Source organism: Panthera pardus, unplaced genomic scaffold (assembly GCF_024362965.1).
Source record: "Panthera pardus isolate Hobbes unplaced genomic scaffold, ASM2436296v1 HiC_scaffold_10, whole genome shotgun sequence".
Taxonomy (NCBI): Eukaryota; Metazoa; Chordata; class Mammalia; order Carnivora; family Felidae; genus Panthera; species Panthera pardus.
In genome coordinates this window covers 18,724,816-18,751,401 of record NW_026526655.1, presented here as the reverse complement: position 1 = coordinate 18,751,401, position 26,586 = coordinate 18,724,816, and the positions used below count along the sequence as shown (strand labels likewise).

The 26,586-nt window shown below is 51.5% G+C and overlaps 2 protein-coding genes across 2 annotated transcripts; one reads left to right on the top strand and one right to left on the bottom strand.

The window, feature by feature from the left end:
• Positions 1-1,369: 1,369 nt before the first annotated feature.
• Positions 1,370-3,884, top strand: CDK5R2 (cyclin dependent kinase 5 regulatory subunit 2). Its single transcript, XM_019445931.2, has one exon. It carries the CDS (start codon positions 1,577-1,579, stop codon positions 2,687-2,689), a length of 1,113 nt encoding a protein of 370 aa, XP_019301476.1. The 5' UTR covers positions 1,370-1,576; the 3' UTR covers positions 2,690-3,884.
• A 17,174-nt stretch (positions 3,885-21,058) lies between these two features.
• On the bottom strand, positions 21,059-24,366 carry FEV (FEV transcription factor, ETS family member; the record flags this gene model as incomplete). Its single annotated transcript, XM_019445932.2, has 2 exons — positions 21,059-22,240; positions 24,270-24,366. Coding segments are annotated over 2 exons (684 nt in total), but the record flags the coding sequence as incomplete, so codon positions are not given.
• Positions 24,367-26,586: the final 2,220 nt, after the last annotated feature.

Genomic DNA, 26,586 nt, shown 5'->3' with positions numbered 1-26,586 from the left:
AACAGCCTATATGGAACAAACCACATTCACACATACTCATACACACAAACCCTGACAGCGGTAGTCCCTGGAAGTCATTTTGGTGGTCTATGAAGAACATGGAGGTGATTCCAGGGATAATTCTGAGGATTTTGCTGAATACCTAAGCAAGGGCTTCTCTCCCTATCATACCTACCTCCAAGGCCCACTTAAGACTTCTGTGTTGGGAAGCCACAGGGAGCAAGCCTGGAGAAGAGTGGACACTGTCCCATAAAGCAGACAGAACAGACCCAGAACCAGCCTGGATGTGCAGGTAAGGCCCAGAGGGCAAGGCCTTATGGGTGCTGAGGAGGAAACAGAGAGACCCAGAGAGCAATGGGCAGGACCTAGCCTAATATCTTTCAGCTGAGAGTGGGGACAGCTCGGACATGAATGGCAGGAAGAATTTAACAACGAAAACCCATCTCAACCTGGACCCAGGGCTGGGCTGAAGGTTGGGCCAAACCCCTTGGGCTTGGGCCTCCCTCTACACAGGAGGCGCTGTCTGCTGTCTGAGCCCGAGGAGACCAATCCATCCAATTTCTAGCATTTCCCCCAGGAACCAATCATTCATCACCTACCCAAATGTGGGATCAGGGTGTGTTGGTGAGGGAGAAGAGCACAAGAGGAGCCACCCAGGGACCAAAGCCTAGGGCCTCTCCCCACAGACTCAGCTGCAGACACTCAGGCCAGCAAACAGCAGACTCAGGAATATATATCTGAGGGTCTTGCCATCCCCAGAGCAAAGGCCCCCAAGGAGGGGATTGTGACCTGCTGGAAGGTCGGGGCCCTGCCAGCACCCCATCACAGGCAGAGCAAGAATGCACCTGCTGCACTCCTCCACAACCTCCCCGGTGGTGGCTTCATGGGACAAAGGCAGGGGAGGACAGCGAAGAGATAATCTACCTATGGCCAGATTGGGGAAGCCAGAGCAGTTCGACCCAGCAGGTGCCCGGGCGCCTTAATGAAGGTACTCACTGCCCACCCTGCCCCCCCCAACACATAATCAACAGCGGGGAGAGTCTCTTCCCACTGCTTCTCTGCTACCACGATCCAATGCATTAAAACAAGCTGACCCAGGGCCTTAGGACTTGGGGCGGGGGAAAGCAGCCAGTCCCCTCTCCCCAGCTCTGACCCTGAGGAGGCCCTTGGAACCAGGGCCACCTCCTCCTCCTTTCCCCTTTCTGGTGAAGGGAAAGGACCAGAGACAGAGGGTAGGGGGTGGGGCGGGACTTGAGATAGGCATGCGAGTTCTATTGGTCAGAGGAGCTGCCGGTCACAAGGGCAATTCGGGCGAGGATTGGCTGCGTGAGGCGGGGCGCGGCGCTGCTAAAGACCGGGCCCAAGGGGTGGGGCTGACGCTGCAGCTGGCGCAGCTCAGACCCCGAGCAACCGCCGCGGAGCAGCCAAGCAACCACCTTCCCCTGCCCGTTCCCGCGCCCGGGCCGGGGCTAGGCCCCCAACCGCCGGGTCTCCGGGGGCTGCAGTAGCGGCGGCGGCGACAGCGGCGCCGCCCGCGGTTCCCGCCGGGGCCCGGGCGCCGGCCCCGCTCTGCAGGATGGGCACGGTGCTGTCTCTATCCCCCGCCTCTTCGGCCAAGGGCCGGAGGCCCGGCGGGCTGCCCGAAGAGAAGAAGAAAGCGCCGCCCGCGGGGGACGAGGCGCTGGGGGGCTACGGGGCGCCGCCAGCAGGCAAGGGCGGCAAAGGCGAGAGCCGGCTCAAGCGGCCGTCAGTGCTCATCTCGGCGCTGACCTGGAAGCGCCTGGTGGCCGCATCTGCCAAGAAGAAGAAAGGCAGCAAGAAGGTGACGCCCAAGCCGGCATCCACTGGCCCTGACCCCCTGGTCCAGCAACGCAACCGCGAGAACCTTCTCCGCAAGGGTCGGGATCCCCCCGACGGCGGCGGCGCCACCAAGCCACTGGCGGTGCCGGTGCCCACCGTGCCCGCGGCCGCTGCCACCTGCGAGCCGCCGTCGGGGGGCAGCGGGGCCGCCCCGCCGCCGGGTTCCGGTGGGGGCAAGCCTCCACCGCCGCCACCCCCAGCCCCGCAGGCGGCGCCGCCGGTGCCTGGCGGCTCGCCGCGGCGGGTCATCGTGCAGGCGTCCACCGGCGAGCTGCTGCGCTGCCTGGGCGATTTCGTGTGCCGACGCTGCTACCGCCTCAAGGAGCTGAGCCCGGGCGAGCTGGTGGGCTGGTTCCGCGGAGTGGACCGTTCGCTGCTGCTGCAGGGCTGGCAAGACCAGGCCTTCATTACGCCCGCCAACCTGGTGTTCGTGTACCTGCTGTGCCGCGAGTCGTTGCGCGGGGATGAGCTGGCGTCGGCCGCCGAGCTGCAGGCCGCCTTCCTCACCTGCCTCTACCTCGCCTACTCCTACATGGGCAACGAGATCTCATACCCGCTCAAGCCCTTCCTCGTGGAGCCCGACAAGGAGCGCTTCTGGCAACGCTGCCTGCGCCTCATCCAGCGGCTCAGCCCCCAGATGCTGCGGCTCAACGCCGACCCCCACTTCTTCACGCAGGTCTTTCAAGACCTCAAGAACGAGGGCGAGGCCGCCGCCGGCGCCGGGGGTCCACCCAGCGGGGGCGCGCCCGCGGCCCCCTCCTCCTCCTCGGCCGCCAGGGACAGCTGCGCGACCGGAGCCAAGCACTGGACTATGAACCTGGACCGCTAAGGGATTCCCAGGGCCGCGCCCGCCCCCCACCCCCATCCCAGCCCCTGACACGCACTCGGAGCCCCCGGGACCATCAAGCCGCCGCCGCTGTTATCGCCGCTCCGCGCCGCGGCCGGAGGAGGAGCCGCCCCTGTCCCGCAGGGGAAGGTGGAGGCCAGGACGCCAGAGGCCGCGGCTCTGAATATGCTAGGCATAGGGTGGGGGATGCGCGTGGGAGGGGGAACCCCCAACCTCACCCTTTCTGTCTGCCTGTGCCCCATGTCTTCAATTCTACCTGGATCTCCTCCTTCCTTTCTGTGTGCGTCTCTAAGTCCATGTCCCTTGGTCTTGACCATTTCCCGTCCTTCTTCCTCTACCTTCATCCTCCGGTCCGCCTTCCCATCTCCCTCTCTGCCTTTCCATTTTCGGTAACTTGGGTGTGTATTTCCGTCTCCATCTTACCCCCCACCTGGCTATCTCTCGTTGCTCCCGTTTCTCTTTCTGCACCTGTGTCCCCAGCTCCCCTTCTTGTTCTCTTTTTTTCCTCCCTTCTGGCATGTGTCACCATCTTCCCTCCTGTCTGCTCCCCTCCACCCCCACCTATGTCGGCTTGCATTTCTTCCCCCGACTGAGCCCTCATATCCCTCTTCCCAGACCAAAGGGACTATTAATTCTTGATTTGAACTGACTGAGGTGCGGCGAGAAACTGCAGCCCTAGGAGCCCAGACAACCACCTGGATGGTCCTTCGCCCCACCCCCACCTCCTCTCCCTACCTTTTCCAACGTGTTGCATGCCGGGAGTTGGGGGGTGGGGGAGATGCCGGCTTCAAGAAGCTGAGGTTTGGGAGCAAAATCAACCTAGGAGGCCACCCTGGCGGCGGCGGCGCCTCAGCGGAAGGATGGGAGGAGACAGAAACTCTTCTTACACTGGGGGAGGGGCACCTCCTCTTCCTTATCCTTAGGTGTTTTTGTTCCCCCCACCTTTTAATTTATTTGGTTGTTTCCAGAGGGAGGGGGGAGGGATGGGTGTTGGGCTGGGAGCTGTCTGAGGTGCTGATTTGAGGCCGGACCGGAATCCTCCCGGGAGGGTACCAGGGACTGGGTTGGGCCTGGTGCCGTGTCCAAGGTGCCAATGATGCGGGCCGACGGCGCGGGCTGCACTGTCTGTCTGTCCGTCTGTCCCGGAAAGAACTATAAAGCGCTGGAAGCGCCTGCAGATGGTTTTGCGCCGGCCTTTCTTTGGGCCCCAGGAGGGAGGGAGCGGGAGCAGGAGTGAAACTGTCACAGGCACAGCAGGAGGACCCCCACGGGCCTCGTGGGGAAGGTGGGTACCTGAGAAGTGCTACTCTTTCTGTCCCCTCGCCCCCCGCATTGGCTTCCGTTTTACAGAGAGTAAAGTAGCCAAAGGTTGAGGCCTGGTGATAAAGCTGAATCCCCTCACCCACTCCACCTCCATCTTGTCTCATCTAGCTCTTCATTAATGCACAGGCTATTTAGGGATTACGTGATGAGGACAGCAAAAGTGGTTCCCTTTACAAAGTAGTCCACTGGAGCAGAACTAGCTAGTTATGATTGCTGCTTTTCTCTTCCTCCACCTCTCCCCACTATATATACTGTCTAGAGTCCAGTCAGGCCTAAGTCTGTGCTCACCACTCTCAGGTGGGGCCTGACTGTCACACTCAGCTCCACACCCTTCTTCCAACATGCTAGGTTGTTTCAAGGCCGTTTCAGTCACACGCCCACCCAGGACAGCCTTGGGAAGTCCATCCCTGCTTAAGGTTCAAACCTGGCCCCTTATCCCCAGGGAGGCTAGGTAGGACACAGGCAGCCTTGGAGACAGGAGCCATTCTTTGGGGTTGAAAGAAGAGAAGTAAGCTCTTTAGCCTGAGATTCCTGTTCCATTGCCTTCTTAGCCACGTGGCTAAGCGCCCCATTCAGTTTCATTGGCCCGAGGAGGCCTGGCTCCAGTAGAGCGCTGGCGTCTCTGACCCTAGTAGTCGCCCAGACATCAAGCAGCTGGAGTCAGAACCCCGCGAGGCCTGAAAAGACTAGGCCCGGGTTCGCTGTCCGTGGTGCTGACCGGCGCGCTTGGGCAGGGTGGGGGCTTGTAGGGGCAGGAGGAATTACAGGCTCAGCTTCAACTAGATTTTCCGGATAATTTGGGGAGTAGGTTGTGATCTCTTCTGGTGGCGAGTTGCAGGAGTCTGGCAGGATAACCTAGGATGCCGGCTTCCATTTACCCTCCTAAGAGGACAGAGCGCGACTCTCCCTCGACCTCGGCCCAGCGCCCTTGCACCCGGCCTGGAGCCGGAAATCCCCAGTCCAGATTTGTGAATCGAATTCCCGGGGGGGAGAAAAGGGAGAGCAGGCGGAAGGGAAGGCGGGAGCAGCCGCCCATTGGCTGGAATTTGGCGCAGTCAGCGCGGTGCCGTCATCTCTCCGGGTTTGGGAGGAGGGAGGGAGGAGCACTCGGGTCACCCCGCGGCTGTCGCCATAGCAACCAGACTAAGCGGGCGGGGCCACTTTCCACTCTCCCCACTCTAGCGGAGGAAACCATCCTAGTCTGCCTTATTTGGAACTAGTTAGCAAGACTACTTGGTTGGAACTTCTGCGTTAGAAGAGTATAAAGTGGGTGGGAAAGAGAGACGATAGTCTACCGAGACTCCCAAACATTCTGCTCTCTGTACTGCTCCTGAACCCATAGAAACAGCACCCTCCCTTTACTGCACACACACACACACACACACATACACACACCCGTCCAGGAACCTGTGGTCTGGCACTTGGAGACTTACAATGAGAAAAAAAGCCTCAGTGCGTGGTGTCAAATTAAATCTCACTTTCCTTGCCATGCCCCCGAGGCATGAGACACTGCCATAATCCGATTAGGGGGTAAGCGACTGGAGGAGGATCAGCATGAATACACGGAAGAATTAGCCTCCTGGGTCAAACCTGGTCAGACTCCTGTTTTCTCTGGGAGGGGTGGTCACATGGGGGAAAGGTTCAGTCTTCTGAGAAGGCAAGGTGAGAAGGGAGAAGGTGCAGAAACAGTGTCAAATGCCTTCTTTTTCTGCTCAGAAACGAACCTCACGACAGTGAGTCCAGGCTGAGGAGAGAAGTGCTGAAGAGGGCTCAGAATTCTAGAAAAAGCCCAGCCTGTGTGAGGGGTGGACTAAGGAAAGAATGGAGATGGAGGGTAGAAGACAAAAACCCAGATGGAGCCATGACTCAGCACTTCCCTTGGCAAAGGACCGGGGTGACTCTCCCAGCACAAGAGGAGCAGCAGAGAGGGGAGGGGAGCAGGAAAGCAAATGTGTGGATAAACAGTGATCTGGCCATTTGTTGCTTTGATATACAACCAAAAGCGTACATTTTAACCCAGAAAGGAGATACATAGGCATTTACACTGATGAAGGCTCCTTCAGTCATGACATGTACACATCTCCACTGCCCACTTACTTGCCCCTCTTCCTGGAGCAGAGTACATTCTGTCCTGAGAGATATGCTTGCCTGTCCCTGGAATACCTTGGTACTTAATGGGAAAGGAGAAATGCAAAACAAAACAAAACAAAACAAAACAAAACAAAAAACTGCAGACGTGGGGGCGGGGGTTTTGGTTGTCATGGTAACTGCTTTGCCTGCCAGACAGAGTGCCCAGCAACCGGAGCATCTGGCAATATCCAAGGGGACATCCTGTGGCCTCTACCCATGGATACCCTGCCTCAGGCACCCAGATGGGCGTCTCTGGAAGATTTCTACAACAGAGGCTGCCACAGCAGCCCTTCTAGCCACACCCCCATGAGGAAAGACAGCTGACAGCCAGGTATGGAGGGCTGACCATCTTCACATGTCCCACTTTAAGTGGCACTCCTGACCCCTTTATACATGATAGACAACATTTGCTGTAAGTGGCCTTAAGACAGCAGGTGTTAACAGTTTAAGGACCTTTATTAAGACCATTACCTTCCTTCTCAGAACCTTGCTAAACACCCTACAGGAAGGTCACCTATAGCCCCAGACTACGTGTGTAAATGGATAGAAAAATTGTTCTAGTTCAATGATGAAAGATTGGGTGCAAGATAGATAAATTGTAGGGGATAGTCTCAGGATTCAATACATTAGTTGACCTTAGTTTAATACATTGAGATTTAGAGGCAGTCTTTCTGTTGCACTTGCTGGCTGGATAGTTAACTTTTCACTCCAGCAACCTCCACCCCTATTTTTTGTTTCTTCCTTGTGTCTTCAGTTTAACCTCTTAATTCCTGCATTAACATTTTCCCAATCTAACTTAGGCTTTCATAGTTCCCCCCCCCCCCTCAGTTTTCCCCGCTATTTCTTTAGTTATTAGCTTCTCCTAAGGTCTCTTTCTACTTGGATATATTGCCCACAGCAGTTACCCCCCTCTCTTAAGATTACTCCACTTCCATTTCTTTACACCTCTTGGTCATAGTCTCCTGTGACTGATATTTAGCTTCAAGTCCATAAATCATAAAGTTTCTCTGTGTGCATTTTTATATATGACTACCTAAAAGGAAGCATTTTTATATATGACTACCTAAAAGGAAGGTGATGATAAACAATATAAATAGGGAAAGAGGTATTCCATTATAATCTTTCTACATTTAACTCCTTAAAAAAATTACATGTAATCCCAGAAAAACACAGAATATCAAGAAAGTATAAGAAAGAAGAGTAATGATGGAGGGCTTGCCCTGTCAGATATTTAAATGTATTAAAGAGCTAAGGTAGTTAAAATATATGGTACTGACATAGGAATAGACAACAGAATAAAATAGATAACCCAAAGCTAAACCCTGGCATACATGGGAATGTAATATATGATACAGGCATCATTTCAACTCCACTGGGAAAAGATGGATTAGTCAGCATATGGTTTTGTATAACTGGGTAGTCGTCTATATTAAGAAAAAAGGCCAGTCCTTCCTCATTCTTTATCCCCAAATAAATTCCAAGTTGATTTTTTAATGTAAAGAAAAAAGCTATAAAATCCTTAGAAGAGGAGACAGCTTAAAAGTACCTACTAAAAATTTAAATGCACATAACTTTTATTTAGGAATTCTGATTTCTAGTATTGACCCTAGAGAAATACTTGAATATGTGTACAAAGAGACATGACAAACATATTTTTATTGTGTTGTTGTTTGGAGAGAGATAAATTAGAAACAACCTAAATATTCACCAGTGAGTTAGGGGTTAAACAAATTTTGATACAGCCATATTACTGAATACTACAGTATTCAGTTAAAAAGAATAGATTGGACTGTATGTACTGATGAAAGATGTACAAACCATGTAGTATCATTAAAAATTGCATAACAATGTATACAGTATAATATAATTTATGCAAAAGCAAAACAAAACTAAACCTTAATTTGTGTGTGTATGTGTATGTGTATAATAGAAGCTTGAGAAAAATATACATCACTCTTAATAAATGACTTCTTGGAAGAAGTGGGATTGATTTTGTCCAAAGACATTCACCTTATCTATGGAGTTTAATTTTTACAATAAAAATGTACTAGCATATTGTTTGCATAATTAGAAAGTAGTAGTTAATATACGGCAATAGTCCAATTATAATTTAAAAAAACTTGAGAAAATGAAGAATATTTATTAGTATTTTTACTATTGCATATGAGTTGGGTACAGAACATCTTTTTAGGCATAGGCATTGAAGGAAAAGATTAATTCATCTGACTCCATTTTAGATTTTGAATGTTAGAGAAATAGAGAAATTAAAAGAACAACCACAAATAAGATTGAAAGGCAAGTGAAAAGCTGAGAGAACATATTTGTAGCAAAATATATTTTCAGTAGAAAATTAGTTAAAACTTTAAAGAGGTCATTTACACAAAAAATATAAATAATCAATAAATACATTAAAAGAGACTTCACTGTTGACCATGAAATTCAGATTAAAACAGTAATGGGAGATTGCATGTCTTATACTGACAGAGATTCTTAAAATGGAAAATGCCAACCATGATAAAAACATGAAGAGATATGCACTTTCTTGTATTGTTATATATATATATATATATATATATATATATATATACACACACACACACACACACACACACACACACACACACATGTTAGTTCAGTCTCTTTGGAGAGCTATGTGGCTAGGGATCAAAATGTGAAAGGCAGAGGTGACTGAGTGGCTCGGTTGGTTAAAAGTCAACTCTTGATCCCAGCTCAGGTCTTCTGTGCTGGGCATACAGCCTACTTAAAAAAAAAAATGTAAAGGGCAGCATGTTCTTTGACCCAGCTTCACATTTCCAGAAATTTGCCCTAAGGAAATAAGTGGGAAAGGACCTGACACAAGGATGCTTATCCTAATATTGTTTATAATAATTATAAATTGGATGTAACAGTAGGAGATTAAGTATATTGTGATAAATCAGTATTTATTGGGATATTATGAACCATTAAAATGATACATCAATCTATATTCATTGACATGAAAAATGACCATGATAAAGTGAAAATATCTGGTTAAAAACAATATAATGTGGTCCAGTCCTATTTGTGTGGGAGAGAGAGACTAATCTTTAAATAGCTGTCCTCTTAATGTCATTCAGATCTTGGCTGAATGGCCACCTCTTCCTGATTAATGCATCTCAGCCTGCCCCACAGTCACCTTACTTCACATACCCTTGATTTATTTTCTTCACAGCGTTTGTCACCCCTGATAAATTTTTGTTGCTTATTTATCTTGTATCGTCTCAATAAAAGGTCTGTCTTGTTCATTGCTAGATTCCCTGCACCTAGCATAGTGCTTGGGCACACAGTAGGCAGTCAACGGGTATATACTGAATAATTCTGTGTGTGTGTGTGTGTGTGTGTGTGTGTGCAGCAACAGAGACTTTTAAGATGTTTACTAAAATATTAATGATTGCTTTCCCTAAGTAGTGGAATTTTAAATGATCAGTTTTACTCTCTTCTTAGTGTTTTTCTGAGTTTCTAGTTTGTTACAATGAATATTATTATTATTGCCTTAAAAAGAAGGAAAATCATTATGAAAGAAAAAGAGAGACAGGGAAGGAAGGAAGGAAGGAAGGAAGGAAGGAAGGAAGGAAGGCTGGAAGGAAGGAAGAAAAGAAGGAAAGAAGGAAGAAAGGAAAATTGAGGCTGAGTAGTGTCTGGCTGGCCCAGTCCCCCCCCCCCCCCCCCACTCATCTCCAAAGTCTCTTCACTCCCCTTTCCTCAAGCTCTTTCCAAATCCCAAGAATTTAAGAATGTCCTTTGCTGGACAAGTAAGTCAGATACCTAACACAGCAAACATGTGTGTACACATGCAGCACATGTTTCATACATGAACACAGAGCATGGACATACACATAAACATTCTTGCAAGGATCCATTGAAGACCATTTAGGGGCTCCTGGGTGACTCAGTCAGTTGAGTCATGATTTCGGCTCAGGTCATGATCTCACTCAAGCCCCACATCAGGCTTTGTGCTGACAGCGCGGAGCCTGCTTCAGATTGTCTCCCTCTCTCTTCCTCTCCCCTGCTTTCTCTCTCTCTCTCTCAAAAATAAATAAATATCTTTTAAAAGACCACTTAAAGAATACTCTTCTATCTTTGGCATAACTGCCATAGAAGGCCCATTATCCCTTATTCAAATAATAAACATAGGGGAAATTTTTTGCTTCACATTAACTCACTGATATCCTTTCTTTTAAAATTTATCTTATTTTTTAACGTTTATTTATTTTTGAGACAGAGAGACAGAGCATGAACAGGGGAGGGTCAGAGAGAGAGGGAGACACAGAATCTGAAATGGGTTCCAGGCTCTGAGTTGTCAGCACAGAGCCCGACACGGGGCTCGAACTCACAGACCGCGAGATCATAACCTAATCCGAAGTCTGACGCTTAACTGACTGAGCCATCCAGGCACCCCAGTTTATCTTATTTTTTTAAGTAGGCTTCATACCCAGCGTAGATTCCAACATGGGGCTTGAACTCACGACCCTGAGATCATGACCTGAACTGAGATCAAGAGTTGGTTGCTTGGGGTGCCTGGGTGGCTCAGTTAGTTTAGCATCCTTCCGACTACAGCTCAGATCATGATCTCATGGTTTGTGGATTGGAGCCCTGCATTGGGCTCTGTGCTAACAGCTCAGAGCCTGGAGCCTGCGTCTGGTTCTGTGTCTCCCTCTCCCTCTGCCGCTCACCAGCTCACACTCTGTCTCTCAAAAATGAATAAACATTAAAAAAAAAAAAAGAGTTGGTTGCTTAACCAACTGAGCCACCCAGGTGCCCCCACATTCTTGCTTTAAACAATGAGAACTAGCACAGTACCTGGCATTTAGTAGGGTCTCAAGAAATGTGAAATAGTGACAGTTTCCATGTTTGTCTTTGGTTGCCAACAAGTATACAACTATTCATTGTTGAAAGAAAGATTTCATTCTTTAATCTGTTTTGGAATTTATTTTTGTGTGTAATGAGAAGTAGAGATATAACTATATTTTCCCAAATGAATAACAAGTTGTGCCAACTTTTCAACAGTCTTCCTTTCCCTACAGTGAATGTGATCTTTATCTTTTATGAAATTTCCACATATACATGGGTCTGTTTCAAGGCTCTACTCAGTTCCACTGGTTTACTTAACTATTTTTGTGCCAAATCACACCTTCAATAACTGCAGCTTTGCAGTAAGCTTATTGTTATTTGGCTAACATTGTCTAGGCTACTCTTAAGCATAGTCCAGAAGAACTTTAGAACCAAGCTTATATTACTTTTATAGACCAATTTGGACAGATTTGACATTTTCTGATATTGAGTCATTCTACCCAGCATCATGCTAAGTGTTCCATTTATTCAGGTCTTCTTTTTTGTTCGTTAGTGAAGATTTGTCATTTTCTTCATTTAGAGGTTCCCATGGTTTTCATTAGGTTTATCTAGGAGCATATTTTTATTGCTGTTGTAAATCTGTTATTCCCAATTCTTTTCCTTATTTTTATAGAGTTATAGGATAACCATAAGTTTTTGTATGTTAATCTTTGTATGTGACTGGATACACTAGTTTCATTAATTCTAATTGTGTTCCAGTTGGGTCTGTTGGATTTTCTAGGTCTGAAGCTGTTCTGTCTGCAAAAAGGACATTTTAATATCTTCCTTTCCAATATTTGCATATAGCATGTATCTTTTCTTATCTTATTGCATTGACTAGGACCTTTAATAGAATGTTCACTACACTTGATCTTAGCCCAAAGGCTGAGAAGTGATGATAGAATGTTCACTGATGGCAGTGATCACAAGGTTAGAAGGGATAAAACAGATATATTGACCTTGTCCTTGATTTATGGGAATGCCTCTCATAGTTCACCAACTGCTTTTTTTTATTTGTCTTTTGAAACTGAATATTCTGTTTTGTGTATATTGCTATACAGTAAGTCTTCTCAACTAATTTTTTGGAAGTGGATAAAACCTTTATCAAAATAATTATTCAAATTGCCTTTTCTGAGGCATGTTGACTTACAGGGTACTGGGCATGCGCAATTTGGGGATAAAGGATGGAGTGGCTGAATATTCCCTTGCAACTCCTCCTCCCCGCCTCTACCCAGATATTTGAAGGTAGAATGAGGCGATGTACAGAGAAAAATACCAGAAGTCAGTGATTTGAGTCCCTATTCTACCATTAACTAGCTAGTGATCTAAGTCAGTCATTCAACTTCTCTGAACTTCAGTTTTCTCAACCATCAGATGGAAACAAAGACTTCAGATGTCTATCTGAATTTGTGTCTATCAAATGGCTGTAACAGGAATGACAATATTACTGTTGTTGCGGTACAACCATTGCTAAGGTAGTCAGCACTATTAATAAATATTGACAGATGGAATAAGGGATCAAGACAGAATCCAGAAAGGAGCCTGGAGCTGCTCCGATGAACTCTGCTGGCCCCTGAGGCAGTGGGGAGCTCTGGAGACCTGGACCTCCCATGAGCTATCTATAACCTGGGTGACATGTGTTTACTCCTTGCTGCAGGCAAGGGTCCAGTGGGACCCACGTGCATCTCTATGGAATGCCAGCCAGGGGATTTGCTTCAGCTGCTGGTATGTAGACACTTGTGCCAGCCAGGCCCAGTCCAGCAACATTCTTGAGTTGAGGCCTTTGGGCCAGCAGGCCAGGTCCCTCTTGAAACTCCATACTCCAGGGATCCCCTGGCCCCAGGCTGGTTGGGGTCAGCAAGGAAGAACAGCTGAACCCTGCCTCCATATTGCACCTTCTTTTTGAACAGGGATGGGGATAGGTGCACAGGGGACACTAGGCATGAAGCACCTTCAGACTGTGAGCATATGGAATTGTGTGCACACATGTGTGTGTAGATGCTTGTATAAACATCCATGCTTCAACATGAAGTGGAAATATGCTGAGATTTGCAGCAAACCTGGGCCCTGCTATTTCCTCACTGGGACCTTGAGACTTTTCTCCCCTGTCTGTCATATAGGAATTAAAGAAACTGTTGTAAATATTAGGTGAAACTATGTCTGTGGGTGTGCTTTGTAAACTGTAAAGTGAAGTACACATATAAGGTGGTCCTGAGCTTTAGATACATGGTTGCTGATATGGTCATTGCACAGATGTGTGCAAGATGGACCCAGAACTTGTCTTTCTGCCTCTGTGTGCCAAAAGGGAAAAGGGTAGGAGTATTGGAAAGGTGATTATAGGAAACTAGGATGAGGCCCAGAGATTGCCATCCGACCTCAGACCGTTTCCCACTTGTCCCATTCATTTCCCAATCTAGTGTTCCCTCAGATGTCTCCATACTGCAAAATAAAAAAAGGACAGCACTGCCTGAAGCCTCCCTGACAACTTCCTGCTGTGTTGCTAAGCAACTTGTCCTCCTCTTTCAGAAAAAATGAACCTGATGCTCACGCTCAGGGTCTGGCCTCCCAGCCTCCTTTTAACTACTTCTTCCTCCCCTAATCTCATGGAAATTAAGGAAGGAGCTCCTGACTCATGGAAGGAGACTTGGGCTACCGTTGGGGGATTAGACTGGTGGAAGACTGAGCTCACAGGGCAGGTCTCTGTTCTGAGCTGGTTGATGCTGGGGGGATGACACTTATGAAACAGCTCCCTGTGCTAGATTCTTTAGGCACAGTCTCTGCCCTTGCAGCAAACCAACAAGGTGGGTATAATCAGTATCTCCATTCTACAGATGAGGTCACCGAGGCTCAGAGAAAGTAGCCTTCTCAATTCTATAGGAAGTAGGCAAGGGTTGGGTTTGAATCCATGTCCATTTGGTCTCCTTCTACTCTATCATGTCATTTGAGATAAGTGTAAGGGACACAGTTGGCCACAAGACTTCTGTAATTTATGTCTCACTCTATTTGTCTGGAATCCATGGTGAGTGCTGGAATTGGAACCTGTCCTGGGGTTGGGCTGGGGTTTAGGCATATAATCCTGCCACTTCCTGGGCCTCTTAGAATCTGCTCCTTCCTCCATCAGAGATGATAGTAAAGGGTGGGGGAAGGAGTGAGTTGGGCTGCTAGGGTTTGAATCACGTCTCTACCATTTAGCAGCACTGTGACCCCAAGCAAGTTCTTTAACATTTTGTGCCTTAGTTTTCCTCATCTACAGAATGGGAATAACACTAGAACCAACTCCAGAGGGTTGTAAGGATTAAATGAATGTAAAGCTTTTTAAATAGTGCCTGGCACATAAGTGTTCAATAAATAGTACCCTTATTATTATTATTTCTAGGAAGCTTTAGCATATAAAGCTCTTTCGCATCCTTAGTGGTTAAGAGAACTCACTGCTTCTGAAATGAGACTGGGTGCACATTCTGCTCTGGCCTTTTTCACTGTGTGATTTCATTAACCCTTCTGTGCCTCAGTTTCCTCATCTATAAAGTGGGAGAAATCATAATGTCTATTTCAAAAGATTAGTTGTAAAGACTAAATGCAATTTGAATGTTCGCTATGGTAATATTAGTTGCTGTAACAAGAAAACTTCCAAACTTCAAGGAATAGTCTAATGCATGTGAATGGATGACCTCTCCATGGGTGTTTTAGGAACCAGGATCCATCCACATGGTAGCTCTGCCTTCTTTCAGGAACTAGTCTTCATCTGAATCCAGATGGCAGGAAGGGAAGAAGAGAGTATGAAGAAGGGACATCCACTTCTAAACACTTAAGCCTGCGAGCAACACATAGTATCATTTTGAGTCATATTCTAATGTTTATTTATTTTTGAGAGACAGAGAGACAGAGTGTGAGCAGGGGAAGGGCAGAGAGAGAGGGAGACATAGAGTCCGAGGCAGGCTTCAGGCTCTGAGCTGTTAGCACAGAGCCCGACATGGGGCTCAAACTCACCAGTCGTGAGATCATGACCTGAGCCTAAGTCAGATGCTTAACCAACTGAGCCACCCAGGTGCCCTGCTATTGTCCACATTTTAGAAGAGAAAACTAAGTCTCCAAATAGTATAGACGGATTTCCAAAATCACATTAGCTGAGATCCTATAATTCTAGATTATGTCTCACCTCAAGAATAAACGAGGATGCACTGGGTATGGGAGGCCACCCCATGTGCCTGCGGTGTGGCTCCATCACCAGTCAAGAGGCTGGTTCTTGATGAAATTCAGCAGGTAGGTCCAGGACAAGGTCTGGACTGGCCTAGAAAAGTAGATGTAGGCACTCGAGTTCCTCCCAGGACATATGGGGGCATCTGATTGGGACTACAGGGGGAAGAGGCAGGTGCTTTCTTTGTTTGGTGTGGTTTTTATTTGTTTTAATAGAAAACACTGATATATGTACCAAGGTACTTATATAATCATTTAATCTTTCAGCCCTCTCAGGTAGGTTCTGTTATTATCATATTCATTTTGCAGATAAGGTAATTGAGGCACAAAGTAGCAAAGTAACATGCTTGAGGTCACACAGCTATCAAGGGACAGAGCAAGCACCCCAAACCAGGAAGCCCAGCCCCAGAGCCCTTGATCCTAACCATTACACTATGTTGCCTTTGTCTACAAAGACAGGAAAGAAGGAAATAGAATTCTCAGAGAGAGAATGTCACAGTCAATGGGATGGTGGGTCACTTGCCTCTGCATATGAAACCCACCATCCCAAGACAGAGGAGAGTCAAGGAGAAATAACACTGACAAAACTGAGGTAGGAAATGCCACCAAAGCCAAGGTGCAGTCAGACCCCCAGCCCCACCCATCATACCGTGATCTACTCCAAACTTGTAAGAACATAAGCAGGAAGGTGAAGTCTTGCAAAAGACAATGGGGCAACAAAACAGTCTCTGATTTGTTATCAGATAGAGGCCCTAACTCATAAGGGCACTCATAAGGGCACTCATAAGGGTCCTCATAAGACAAGCCATCAATGTGCCCTTCATAACCAATAGTCTTCTGCTATGACAAGTAGACAAAAGTGTATCTGCAGGGGGCACAGCAGCAGGTCATATCTGCATGAGGAAGAGGCTCTCCAGGAGAGAGATGCTGAGGACTTGAGCTCTGGGATCACAGTCACCTGATTTCTCTAAGCTTCAGCTTCCTCATCTGAAAATGGAGATAGTCATCCCCACCCTGCAAGGCGGTGGCCTGATCAAAGGGGATACTACATGAAAAGCATTAGCATAGGGCAGAGCCTGGCAGAGTCAGGTTCAGTGAGTGGTAGGGCTCATTTTTATTATCAGTAGGTCTACTTGAGATGAATTACACATAGGTTGAGGAACAAGCTGAAGTTAAGTGCATTTTAGAGACATGTTGAAAAAAAGATGAAGGCTAGAAAAGCAGAAGGCTCTAAGAAAAGTACAACACAGAATCCCATTTTGATGACTATGTTTGGTAACAGAGCCAACATATGGGCAAGTGCTCTGTCAGCCTCGGTGCCCTAGGTGGCATTGTTGCTCCTTGACCGTGCAGGTATCAGTCAGCACGAACACAGATGTCCTCATGCCGCATGCTAGTCGGGCTTCTGATTCCATCTGCAAGTGGAGCTTGGTGACATGGAACACACATTACTAGAGGAGACACAGGTCTGTGTAATCCTGGCAGGTGGTGGGAGGGAAAGCAGGCAGTGGGAGGGACCCTAAAAACAAGGTGATCAAAGCCACTCAGGATGATGGAGAAACCTATCAGCACTGAGAAAAGGCTTGGGAGAGAGAAACCAGAAGACAGAGGTCTTAGAACAAGCCCAAGACTTTGGCAAAGTCTCTTAATGTCTTGGGCCTTGGTTTATATATCCTTCTAGTGGGTGAAGCAATCCCTACCCTGTCTTCCTCCCTGATCTTTGAGGGGACCAATAAAAGAATGGATGTGGAAGTGTTTTATAAACTTGAGAGCAAAATCATATAGGGTGTAGGGGGCGGGGTGGGGAGTGAGTCATATTTTTACCAGTGACACAAATGAGGAGATTGAGAAAAGGCTCAAGACTTCAGGGAATGCAAGAGGGGCTGGACCCTGGATTGGGAAAGGGAAGAAATGTTGGAATCAGTACCTTGGGAAGGCCAAGAACCAAGGGGTTAATCATTAATGAAGACAGACTTGAATCATCAGGAAGCTAAGTGTGTTAAGTGCGTGGCTTCTTTGGGGCTCTGGTGGGAGTAGAGTCATCCCAAGAGCATAGTAACCCAGGCTTGGAAACATCTTGGAGGCAGTGATATTGCCAGTGCCAAGATGGCCTGGAGAAGAGAATACCCATCTATGGGTTGCTGGGGCTGGACACAATCTTAGAAATCACCTTGGAAAGACATTTTCCAACTTTTGGGGGGTGGGGGGAACAGAGAGGAACCCAGGTGACCTTTGAGGTTCCACAGAGTAGAATTTGCAAATCCCTGGCTGAGTCTCTATTTAATAAGATAGAATGGAATTCCAGAGAAGAGATGTGATTGTCCAAAGGTCACATAGCAAATTAGTTGCCAGACTGGGACTGGAACTCAGGTTTTCTTGCTCCCACTCCTGTATCTTAGCTTCCCAAACTGGCTCTGTGTGCAGGAAAACACAGAGGGGCAGGGTGGGCTTTAAGGATGTGATTTCATAGGTAAGAAGATCCTCCAATCTAACAACACCTCCCTTCAGCTGCCAAATGGCACCTAAAATCCTGCCTTTACCAAGTCATTCACAGGACTTCAAGAGTCTCAAGATTGGAGAAGTTCCCTTGTTCACCTCCCCCTCGACCCCTCAAGGAAGGAGCAGCTGAGTACTGACAGAGGTGCTTCATTAGATCAAACTGATGGGATCTGTCTTCCCGTAGCTTCCTACCACTTGTCCTAATACTGTCGCGCACATCCAGGTTCTCTGCCACAGGGCAGCTCTTTGAGTAATTGAGGACGCTCTCATGTCCCTTTCCCTAGTTTGATTTCCAGACTACATCTCTCATTGTTGTTGGTTCTCCAACATTCTTTCTTTTCACTTCCTGAGCCCACTATTCTGTATACTCTCCATTTGATGTTTTCTTGAAAGTGTTCTCTAACACTGTGTACTGTATGCTGGGGGCACAATCATTAGAGCAAGTGGGTCATTTCCTTCATCCTGGGTGCCATAGCTCCATCAATGCATCCTCAGATCACAATGGTCTTTCTGCATTTCATCCTTCAGACTTCCGTTTAATGTTGTGTTGACTAAGAAGCCACTAACTTATACACAGGCTCTACCGAGCCACTTCCTTGCCATGCCTCACACTCTGGCCTCCTGTCTTCATTTAAAGATCTAAGAGCAACGGGGCGCCTGTGTGGCTCAGTCGGTTGAGAGGCCGACTTTGGCTCAGGTATTGATCTCGCAATCTGCGAGTTGGAGCCCCATGGCGGGCCCTGAGCTGACAGCTCAGAACCTGGAGCCTGCTTTGGCTTCTGTGTTTCCCTCTGTCTCTGCCCCTAACCCACTCACATTCTGTCTCTGTCTCTCTCAAGAAAATAAACATTAATATATATATATAAAATAAAGATCTAAGAGCAAGACTTCACACTCCTTGCCAAAAAATTTCACCTTGTTGCATTTAGCCCACAATTCTTAGCAGCCCAGATCTTTCTGGATCCTGGTCTGGCTCTCAGATGAATTCTTTCTCCCTCCCAGCTTCCTGCCCCCTGCAAAGAGGCCTTTTGCGTGTCCCTCCAAGTCACTGAGGCCCTCATCCCCTGGTGGTGGGACTCATCCCCTGGTTCATCTGCTCCATGGAATACACGAGCCTGACCTTCCACCCATGAAGTTTATAGTATATAGAAGCATAATGATGATGGAACATGTTTATGCCAGAATATTAGGCGACTACAGTAGGATACCATTAAATTCTAAAAGCCATAGCAAAAAGAAGGAGATTATGTCAAAGAGTTATGAATACTGGCCTCTATGGGGCACCTGGGTGGCTCAGTCGGTTAAACGCCGACTTCGGCTCAGGTCACGATCTCACGGTCCGTGAGTTTGAGCCCCGCGTCGGGCTCTGCAATGACAGCTCAGAGCCTGGAGCCTGTTTCAGATTCTGTGTCTCTCTGTCTCTCCGACCCTCCCTTGTTCATGCTCTGTCTCTCTCTCTGTCTCAAGAAAATAAATAAACGTTAAAAAAATAAAAAAAAATAGTGGCCTCTGTGCAGTGGGACTGTAGGTGATTTTTTCCCCCATGTTTCATTACACTCTTCATCCAACACATGCTTAATGAAGCCCTTATGTGTGTATTTCTCAAATTTTCTATGCTGAGTATGTGTTATTCGGAAAACCAGGAAAATATCAAGTGACAATAAAGTGAAAAAGAATGAAGACTTTCCCTGGGTGGCCTTTGAGGATTTCATCAGCACTTTTTGGGGGAAAGCATTCCAGCCCTCCCTGCACTTAGCTGTCCTGCCTTCCACCTGCATTTCCCCTTCCTGCCCACAGGGCAACAGGGAAGTCTCAGCCTCCTGGCGGGAGCCCAGGGTGTTCTCCCAACAACCTGCCGGAAGCTTGGGATAGAAGCACCAAGACTAGGTGGAAGGGGAACGTTGGCCTTCGTGTGCAGCCCAAGGCCGCTGTCATCACTTCACGCACCTACCCAGGTGTCATTTTCATCTAAGGAAACGCGAAGGAAGTTTTCCTGCCAACAGTTTTTGTAAAAGGCGCAGAAATATTAGGAGGGTCATGGTTCCATGGGTGCAGCATTCAGGAGCACCTCCAGGTGGTGAGGAAAAGGGCTCATCCAGAATGACCCACTTGAGCCACTTCCAGAACTTCCTAGGGATGTAGGGCTAGGGCTCCCCCTTTGCCCTCCTCTCTGAAGGTCAAAGGAAGGCTGGAAGCTTCGGAGTCCTCCAGTTCTCCGTTAGGGTGAGACACCTGAGGTTCCACCAAGCTAAGCTTGGGTTTGGCTGCAAAACCTGGCCCAGGCTTACCCGGATCCCACCAGCAGAGGGCGCGCGCCACCCGCGAGAAGGAGGGTGCCGCCGCAAGCCACCGCTGGGAGGGGCGGGAGCGGACCGCGGGCTCGAAGGGGTGGGTGTCCCTCTTTCTGAAAATAAGGAGGCTGATCCAGAGGAAAGATGGCGTTGGAGATACAGGGGCGCGGGGGGGGGCGGTTGTGAGTGAGTGTGAAAGTCAAAGTGAGTGTAGGCTGGGGAGGCGAGGGGAGGTGGGGAAGATGAGCTGGAGAGACTGAGGAAAAGTTGAGATGGTGTAAATATTACACAGGGTGGGGGGCGCTTGAGTGAGTGGCTCAGTCCGTTAAGCGTCTGACTTGGTTCAGGTCATGATCTCCCCGTTTTTGAGTTCCAGCCCGGCATCCAGCTCTCTGCTGTCTGCTTGGCGCCTGGTTCCAATCCTCTGTCTCCCTGTCTCTCTGCCCCTCCCCTGCTCGTTCTCTCTCTCTCTCTCTCTCTCAGAAATAAACATTTTTTTAAAAGATAGGTCGGGGGGCTCCTGGGGGGATGCAGTCAGCTAAGCCTCCGACTTGGGCTCAGGTCATGATCTCCCCGTTGCTTAGTTGGAGCAGTGCCTAGGTCTCTGTGCTGACAGCTTGGAGTCTGGAGCCTGCTTAGGATTCTGTGTCTCCCTCTCTCTCTGCCCCTTCCCCACTCGTGCTCTCCCTCTCTCTCTCAAAAATAAATAAACATTAAAAAAAAAAGACAGATGGGGTGGGGTCACTGAGCAGGTGGAGGTGGAAGGGAGGGTGGGGCAGGTGGAAGGGAGGGTGAGGCACGTTGGGGTCCCCTGCTCAGTGGAGGGTGGGGCTGCCGCAGGTCAGTCTCCCTCTTAGGCTGAGCCCACCCTCCAGGGGCTCCTCTCTCTCCTCTGGTAGCACCCAAGCCTGCTTTGCCTTCATTCTCTCCAACTCTTCCTCCTGACGCTTCTCTGCCAGGCCTGAGCCGGGCATTTCCTTTCCCTCTGAAAAAACCTTCTGGTGCAGCAAAGAACACAGAGAGGAGACAGTAGGGAGCTCGGGAGCTTTAATAGAAGGGAAGGGAATAGAAACACACCAGGCCATCCTGCGCGTGGGGGGCGGGGGCGGAGGAAAGGGGCCCAGAAGCTACCTAGATGTGTCACAGGGGCAGTGGCCCTCACGAAGTCCGGTGAAGCCCTGGCGGTGGAGGAGCAGGTGGACGGTGTGAGGCCTCCATCATGCTGGGGTGGGGCAGCTTGGTGGGGGAGAGAAAAAATGAGAAAAGGTTTGGAATTCGAAAGAGAGGGGTCATAATGGAGGGGGCTTTCAGGAGCCAGGCCAAAGGACAGGTGGAGGGCAGAAAAAGACGGGGAGGTCCGAGAACCCCCTTCGTGGTCTGGGGTCTAGAAGAAGGAGGTTAAAGGAAGTGGGGGCAGGCCACTGTCACAGCTGGGGGTGGTGGCAAATCCAGTGTTAAAAGAAGACTGAGGAGGCTTCAGGTCCCTTCCGTCGGGGCTGGGGGCGGCGATGAAGTAAAATCTGAGATCAAAGGAACGGTGTGGGGGGGAGGCTCCGGGCCCCTGCCCCGGGGTGTGGACGGGATCCAGCGAGGCCGCGCGGCGCCTGGGAGAGGGCGCGCGCGGCATCCGGCCGCCCCGTCTAGTGGTAGTGGCCCCCCAAGTGCGAGGCGGCGGCCACCGCGCCGAAGGGCCCGGGCGGGGGCTGCAAGCCGGGGCTGGGGTAGAGTGCGGCGGTGGCGGCGGCGGTGGCGGCGGGGCCCGGGCCGGGCCAGTAGGAGAAGCCGGCGGGCGCGACTCCGGCCGAGGCGGCCATGAGGTTGAGTTTGGAGAGGCCGGGGAAGGGCAGCGGGGCGAGGCCGGCTGGCAGCTTGTAGAGCGCGCCGTCCTGGGCGGCGGCGGCGGCGGCGGCGGCCGCGGCGGCGGCGTGGGCGTGCGCGGGCGGCGGCTGGCAGGCCTGGGCCAGGCCCTGGAAGTCGAAGCGGTAGGCGTAGCGCTTGCCGTGCACCTTGCTCATGATGTTCTTGTCGTAGTAGTAGCGCAGCGCGCGGCTCAGCTTGTCGTAGTTCATGTTGGGCTTGCTTTTGCGCTCGCCCCAGCGCCGAGCCACTTCGTCTGGGTCCGTGAGCTTGAACTCGCCGTGGCCACCCTCCCACGCGATGCAGCCGGCGTTGGCGCGGTCCGCCAGTAGCTCCAGCAGAAACTGCCACAGCTGGATCTGCCCGCTGCCTGTGGGGATGGGGCTGTCAGCCGCAGGCGGGATGGGGGAGGCAGGAGGTAGGGGAAGAGGTGAGGCGGGAGACCGGCCCGGCCGGGTGGGACCCGGCGTCGGGGAGGGAACGGGCGCGGCCAGCGGGGTAGCTGGGCGCAGCTGCAGCGGCTGGCCAGGGAGGGGCTGATCCGCCGAGCGGCCCTTAGCGCATACCGCGCTTTTGCACAATGGAAATACGGCTCCCACCGAGGAGGACACAGCTCCGCGGGAGCCTGGGTGTGTGAGAATTGGGGAGGAGGGCAGGGCGAAGCACAGCCTCCTTTGCGTGGGAGCAGCAGCGGCTCTCTCGCAGGCCAGCAGGGGCCGAATAGCAGCCCCTACTGCCGCCTTGGCCCTGCGCCCCTATTCAGCAGAGAGGAGCCCACACAACCGCACAGGGCAGTCTTTGCAGGTCGTTAGACTGCCCCGTCCCGGCTGGACCTTGTCCGCAAGTCCAGAGGGAAGAGGCAGGAGTGCGGCAGGATCACCCCCGCCCCTAGACAAGGCCTAGCCCCCAAAGGCGTACAGTTAGTCGGACTGGCCCTGCCTAAAGTGGAGAAGAGGTGGAGGCTGGCTTTCTTGCGGTATCAGTCAGACAGGAATGGGGGCAGTGGCCCCCAGTGCGCGCCAGGACGGTCAGACTCTGAAGGCTCCCCACCCTTCTCAACTGCCCAGTGCGCACAGCACAGCTACTCGGGTTGAGTCCCCATTTTCGGAACAGGCGGGATTCTGGCAGGTGGAGGTGTTATACTTCTCTGGGGCTTGACGCACAGCTCTGAGGAGAGGAGATGAGACTGGGAAGCCACCCGTGCTTGGCTCCCTGCCTCCTCCCTATCTTTGGCCATCTCCCGGGCTCTTCGGCCCAGTCCTGATTTCAGGATTTGCTGGAAGCGGCCAGTAGGTGTTTCCCAGATACGCCGGCGAGGAGACAGAGGTCTGCCCGAGAATTTCCACTCCCTTGTTTTGGAGGCTCCGTCGGACAAGGGGAGAAAAATCTTGATACAATTACTTCCTCGCACTCTCTTTTAGGGGAAAAAGGGGGGGGGAGTGTTCCTTTGAGTAGTCTGATGATTGATTCCAATCAAGTCTGGTGGGACCTCTCTTCTTTTCTCAACCCCTCGCTCTAAACGCAGACCTGCTACTCACCCTCACTTCAACCCCAATCCCTCCACACCAGTGCAGCCAGTAGCTGCCTGACTTCAGGTCAGGAGCTTTAGGGTCAGAAACAAGGAAAGGTTTGGGTGAAAACGTGCAGCTGGCACTGATGCAGACCGACATCAGAAGCTTGGAAACCCATTCTTGTTGGAAATCACGTTTCCTTTTGGGTAAAGCAGTTGCCAACCTTGTCTTTGTGGTTACCGTGACTTGGTGAGATCCAGGGTACTGAGATGGGGAAGGGGAGAGGAGAGGAAGGTGGCGGAGGAGAGAGGAGGGGGGAGGTGGGGGGCTTTGGGGAGGCTTTGCGGGAGGGCCAGCCAGGCTCTGAGACCAACAAGGCAAAACCTAGAGTAATTTAGAGACATGCCGAACTGGGTGGGGAAACGAAGCCTAGCAGACTTGGCTCCCACAGCCTCGCCAGCCTGGGCCAGTGAGGCAGGTAGGTGCTGGCCGGGTGCTGTGGTGAGGAGGCTTGGAGTGGCCAGGGAGTAATTATCGGGGTCCCCGTGCCCAGAGGTCCTGAGCCTTGTGCTCCTGCTGCCAATAGGGAAAGGACACCAAGCACCTGGGTCCTGGCCCTGCAGCAGAAAAGGCCAAGGGCTAGGATCCTCTCCCTCTGCCCTGGTCTGCTGGTCCAGCCCTGGGACCTGGAATATGCTGGAGCCAAAAGCCAAGTGCATGCCCCCTCTCCTCGGCTTCCACAGTATGCCTGCACCCTCCCTTTCCAGAGCTCTGCAGTACACATGCTTCCACCCTCCGATCGGGTGGCCGGTGGCGCCCGTCCTTTTAGGATGCCCCGGCCTCCATCCACTGTCCTCACCCCCGCCCCCAGTCCGCGGGCCAGCTCACCTTTCTGTACCGCCGGGCTCAGGGGCCCCCACCCCGGGCTCTTCCCATCCTTGAAGAGACCGTCTCCGACGGGATCTGTAGCAGCGGGAAAAAACAGTCAGGAGGACCGGGGCGGAGGCTGTGCTTGACCGAAAGGGCTCCGGGCCAAGGCTCGGGAAGGTGGGGGTGTTGGGGGTTGGTTCCTGGGTGCAAGGCTGGGGGCTCAAGCCGCCAGCTCCTCCTCCCGGAGCCTGGCCTGGGCGCGCGCCGCGCGGAGCCCCTCCATAACGCCCAAGTCAGGAAACGCGTCCAGGAAAAAGGAAATCCGCTTTCCGAACGGGCCGGCGGGAGCCTTATAAAGCCGAGCAGGCAGTGCGCCTGGCGAGCGGGAGCGCCCGGAGCCCATCGGAGAGGAGAGGAGGGCGCCTGGAAGGCTGGGCTGGTGGGAACGCTCGGAGCACGGAGGTGAGGAGCCACGAGGGCGCAGGGGCGACGCTCAGCGGACCACAGCCTCCCAACGCTGAACGCACACGGAGTCAGTCCCCGGCCACACCGAAGACCTCTGCTCCCCGTACCAGGCTTTCTCAGCCCCTGAGCTCCCGCCCTCGGCCTCCCAGGTTCCCAATCTGCTCACTTGGAGTCCTTAGACCTCGCACTAAAACCCCAAACCTCTCCATCTACCTTTAAGGTCCCCCAGTGCCCTAGATTGCTCAGTCTTCCCAGCAATCCTAGTGTCTGGACCGCATCCCGTTCCCTTGGACCCCAGCAACCCCTTCCCATGCCCTAGCCCAAACTTCCGGCCCCAGGTCCCGGTGCCTCCAGCCCCCGGCTGGTCCCTGGTACCTGGCAGGTACATGTTGATCAGCAGGGGCTGGGAGGCGCCGCTCTGTCTCATCGCCGCCAGGGACTGGGTGGTGGGAGGTGGGGGGGGGGGGATGAGAAAGGGGGGAAGCGTCAGGCTTTGCGCTCCGGGGCACGGATCCCCGCCGGAGGCAACCGCGGGTGACAAGGAGAAGAAGACGGAACAGGTCCGACAGGGCCTGGCGGGAGGGGGCTGCCCGGGTGTGGCGGGGGATGGAGGGGGTCCTGGAGCGATGCTCCCAGCTACCAGGCTGCTTGGAACCCTCCGGCCCCCCGCGCGGGCAGGGGCCGCAATTTCCGTTTTAATTAAAGCGCTGCTGCCTCGGCCCCCCGGACCCCGCCCCCGCCCCTCTTATCGCCCCATCGCAATAAAGTCTCCGACGCGCCGCGCCGCAGCCAAGCGCACCCAGCAGCCCCCAGCGCCCCGCAACCCGGGAGACGCGCGGGGGATGGGCCTGGGCCTCCCGCTCTGATAGGGGTCGGGAGCGCATTTCTTTTCCGCCTCCGTGACTCTCAGCAAACAGCGAAGGGGCAGAGTACCCGGCCCACCTCGGACCCCCGGGGCCACAGCCCCTCCTTCCGCCCATTCCCGCCCCCATCTCGGCTCCGCTCTCCTCCCCCTTCCTCCCCCCACCCCCGCCCGGGTTCCCGTCTCCAGGCTGCGTTATCTCCATCTTCACTTTTAAATTTCCGCTTCCCTCCCTCTCGCCTGTCGCTCCGCTCCCGGCCGGGCAGCAGTTGCTCCCTTTATCTCCGCCCCCTCCTCCTCCCAGCGCCTTCTCCCTACTCCTCCTCGCCTGCTCTCTACTCTTCCCTGGAGACCCGATCTCCTTCCCTGTTTCCCTCTTGCTTTGGCCTGTTCCCTGCCTTTCCAGATCTCCCGGGCCTTTAGGCCAGCGCGGGGCCGTCTCCCCCCACAACTTCAAGTGGGTTGCCCCTTCTCCCCCTTTCTAGGTCTCTCGTTCCTCATCTCGTCTCTTCTATGCCATCCCCCTTCCTGTTTCCTCTCTCTCTCTCTCTCTCTCTCTTTCCTATGTCTCTCCTTTTCTCATTCATTTGCTCCTAATTTGTGGCATGTGGTGGGCTCCTCTTCCTCCCCAAACTATAGCTCTTCCATCCATCCCCTTCCCCTCACCCCAGCCCACTATCCACCCTCACAACTACTCTCATCCTGGTTCTCTCTGAACAACTGGTACCTTGTTCTAGCAGGAGGAAAGGGGTGGAAACAGTGTTGTGTACTGTCTAAGGCCCCCAACCCAGGGCGGGAGGAGTTGTGGAAGCTGAAATCCATTCCAAAGATGCTGGTTGTGTATTAGTAAAGCAGATGTGGTTCCCAAGTGGCCTGGAGTCTCTGTGGGGCTTCCTGGCTCAAGAGAGCCTAGCTAAGGAGGGATGCTAGCTGAAGATGAGGCTCTGGACTAAGAGCCCCGCTGCAGCCATGCAGCACCTGGTGGCTACTGTCCAAACGGACACTGCT

Coding starts and splice junctions, on each gene's coding strand:
- CDK5R2 (XM_019445931.2), top strand. CDS start 1,577: ATGGGCACGGTGCTGTCTCTATCCCCCGCCTCTTCGGCCAAGGGCCGG.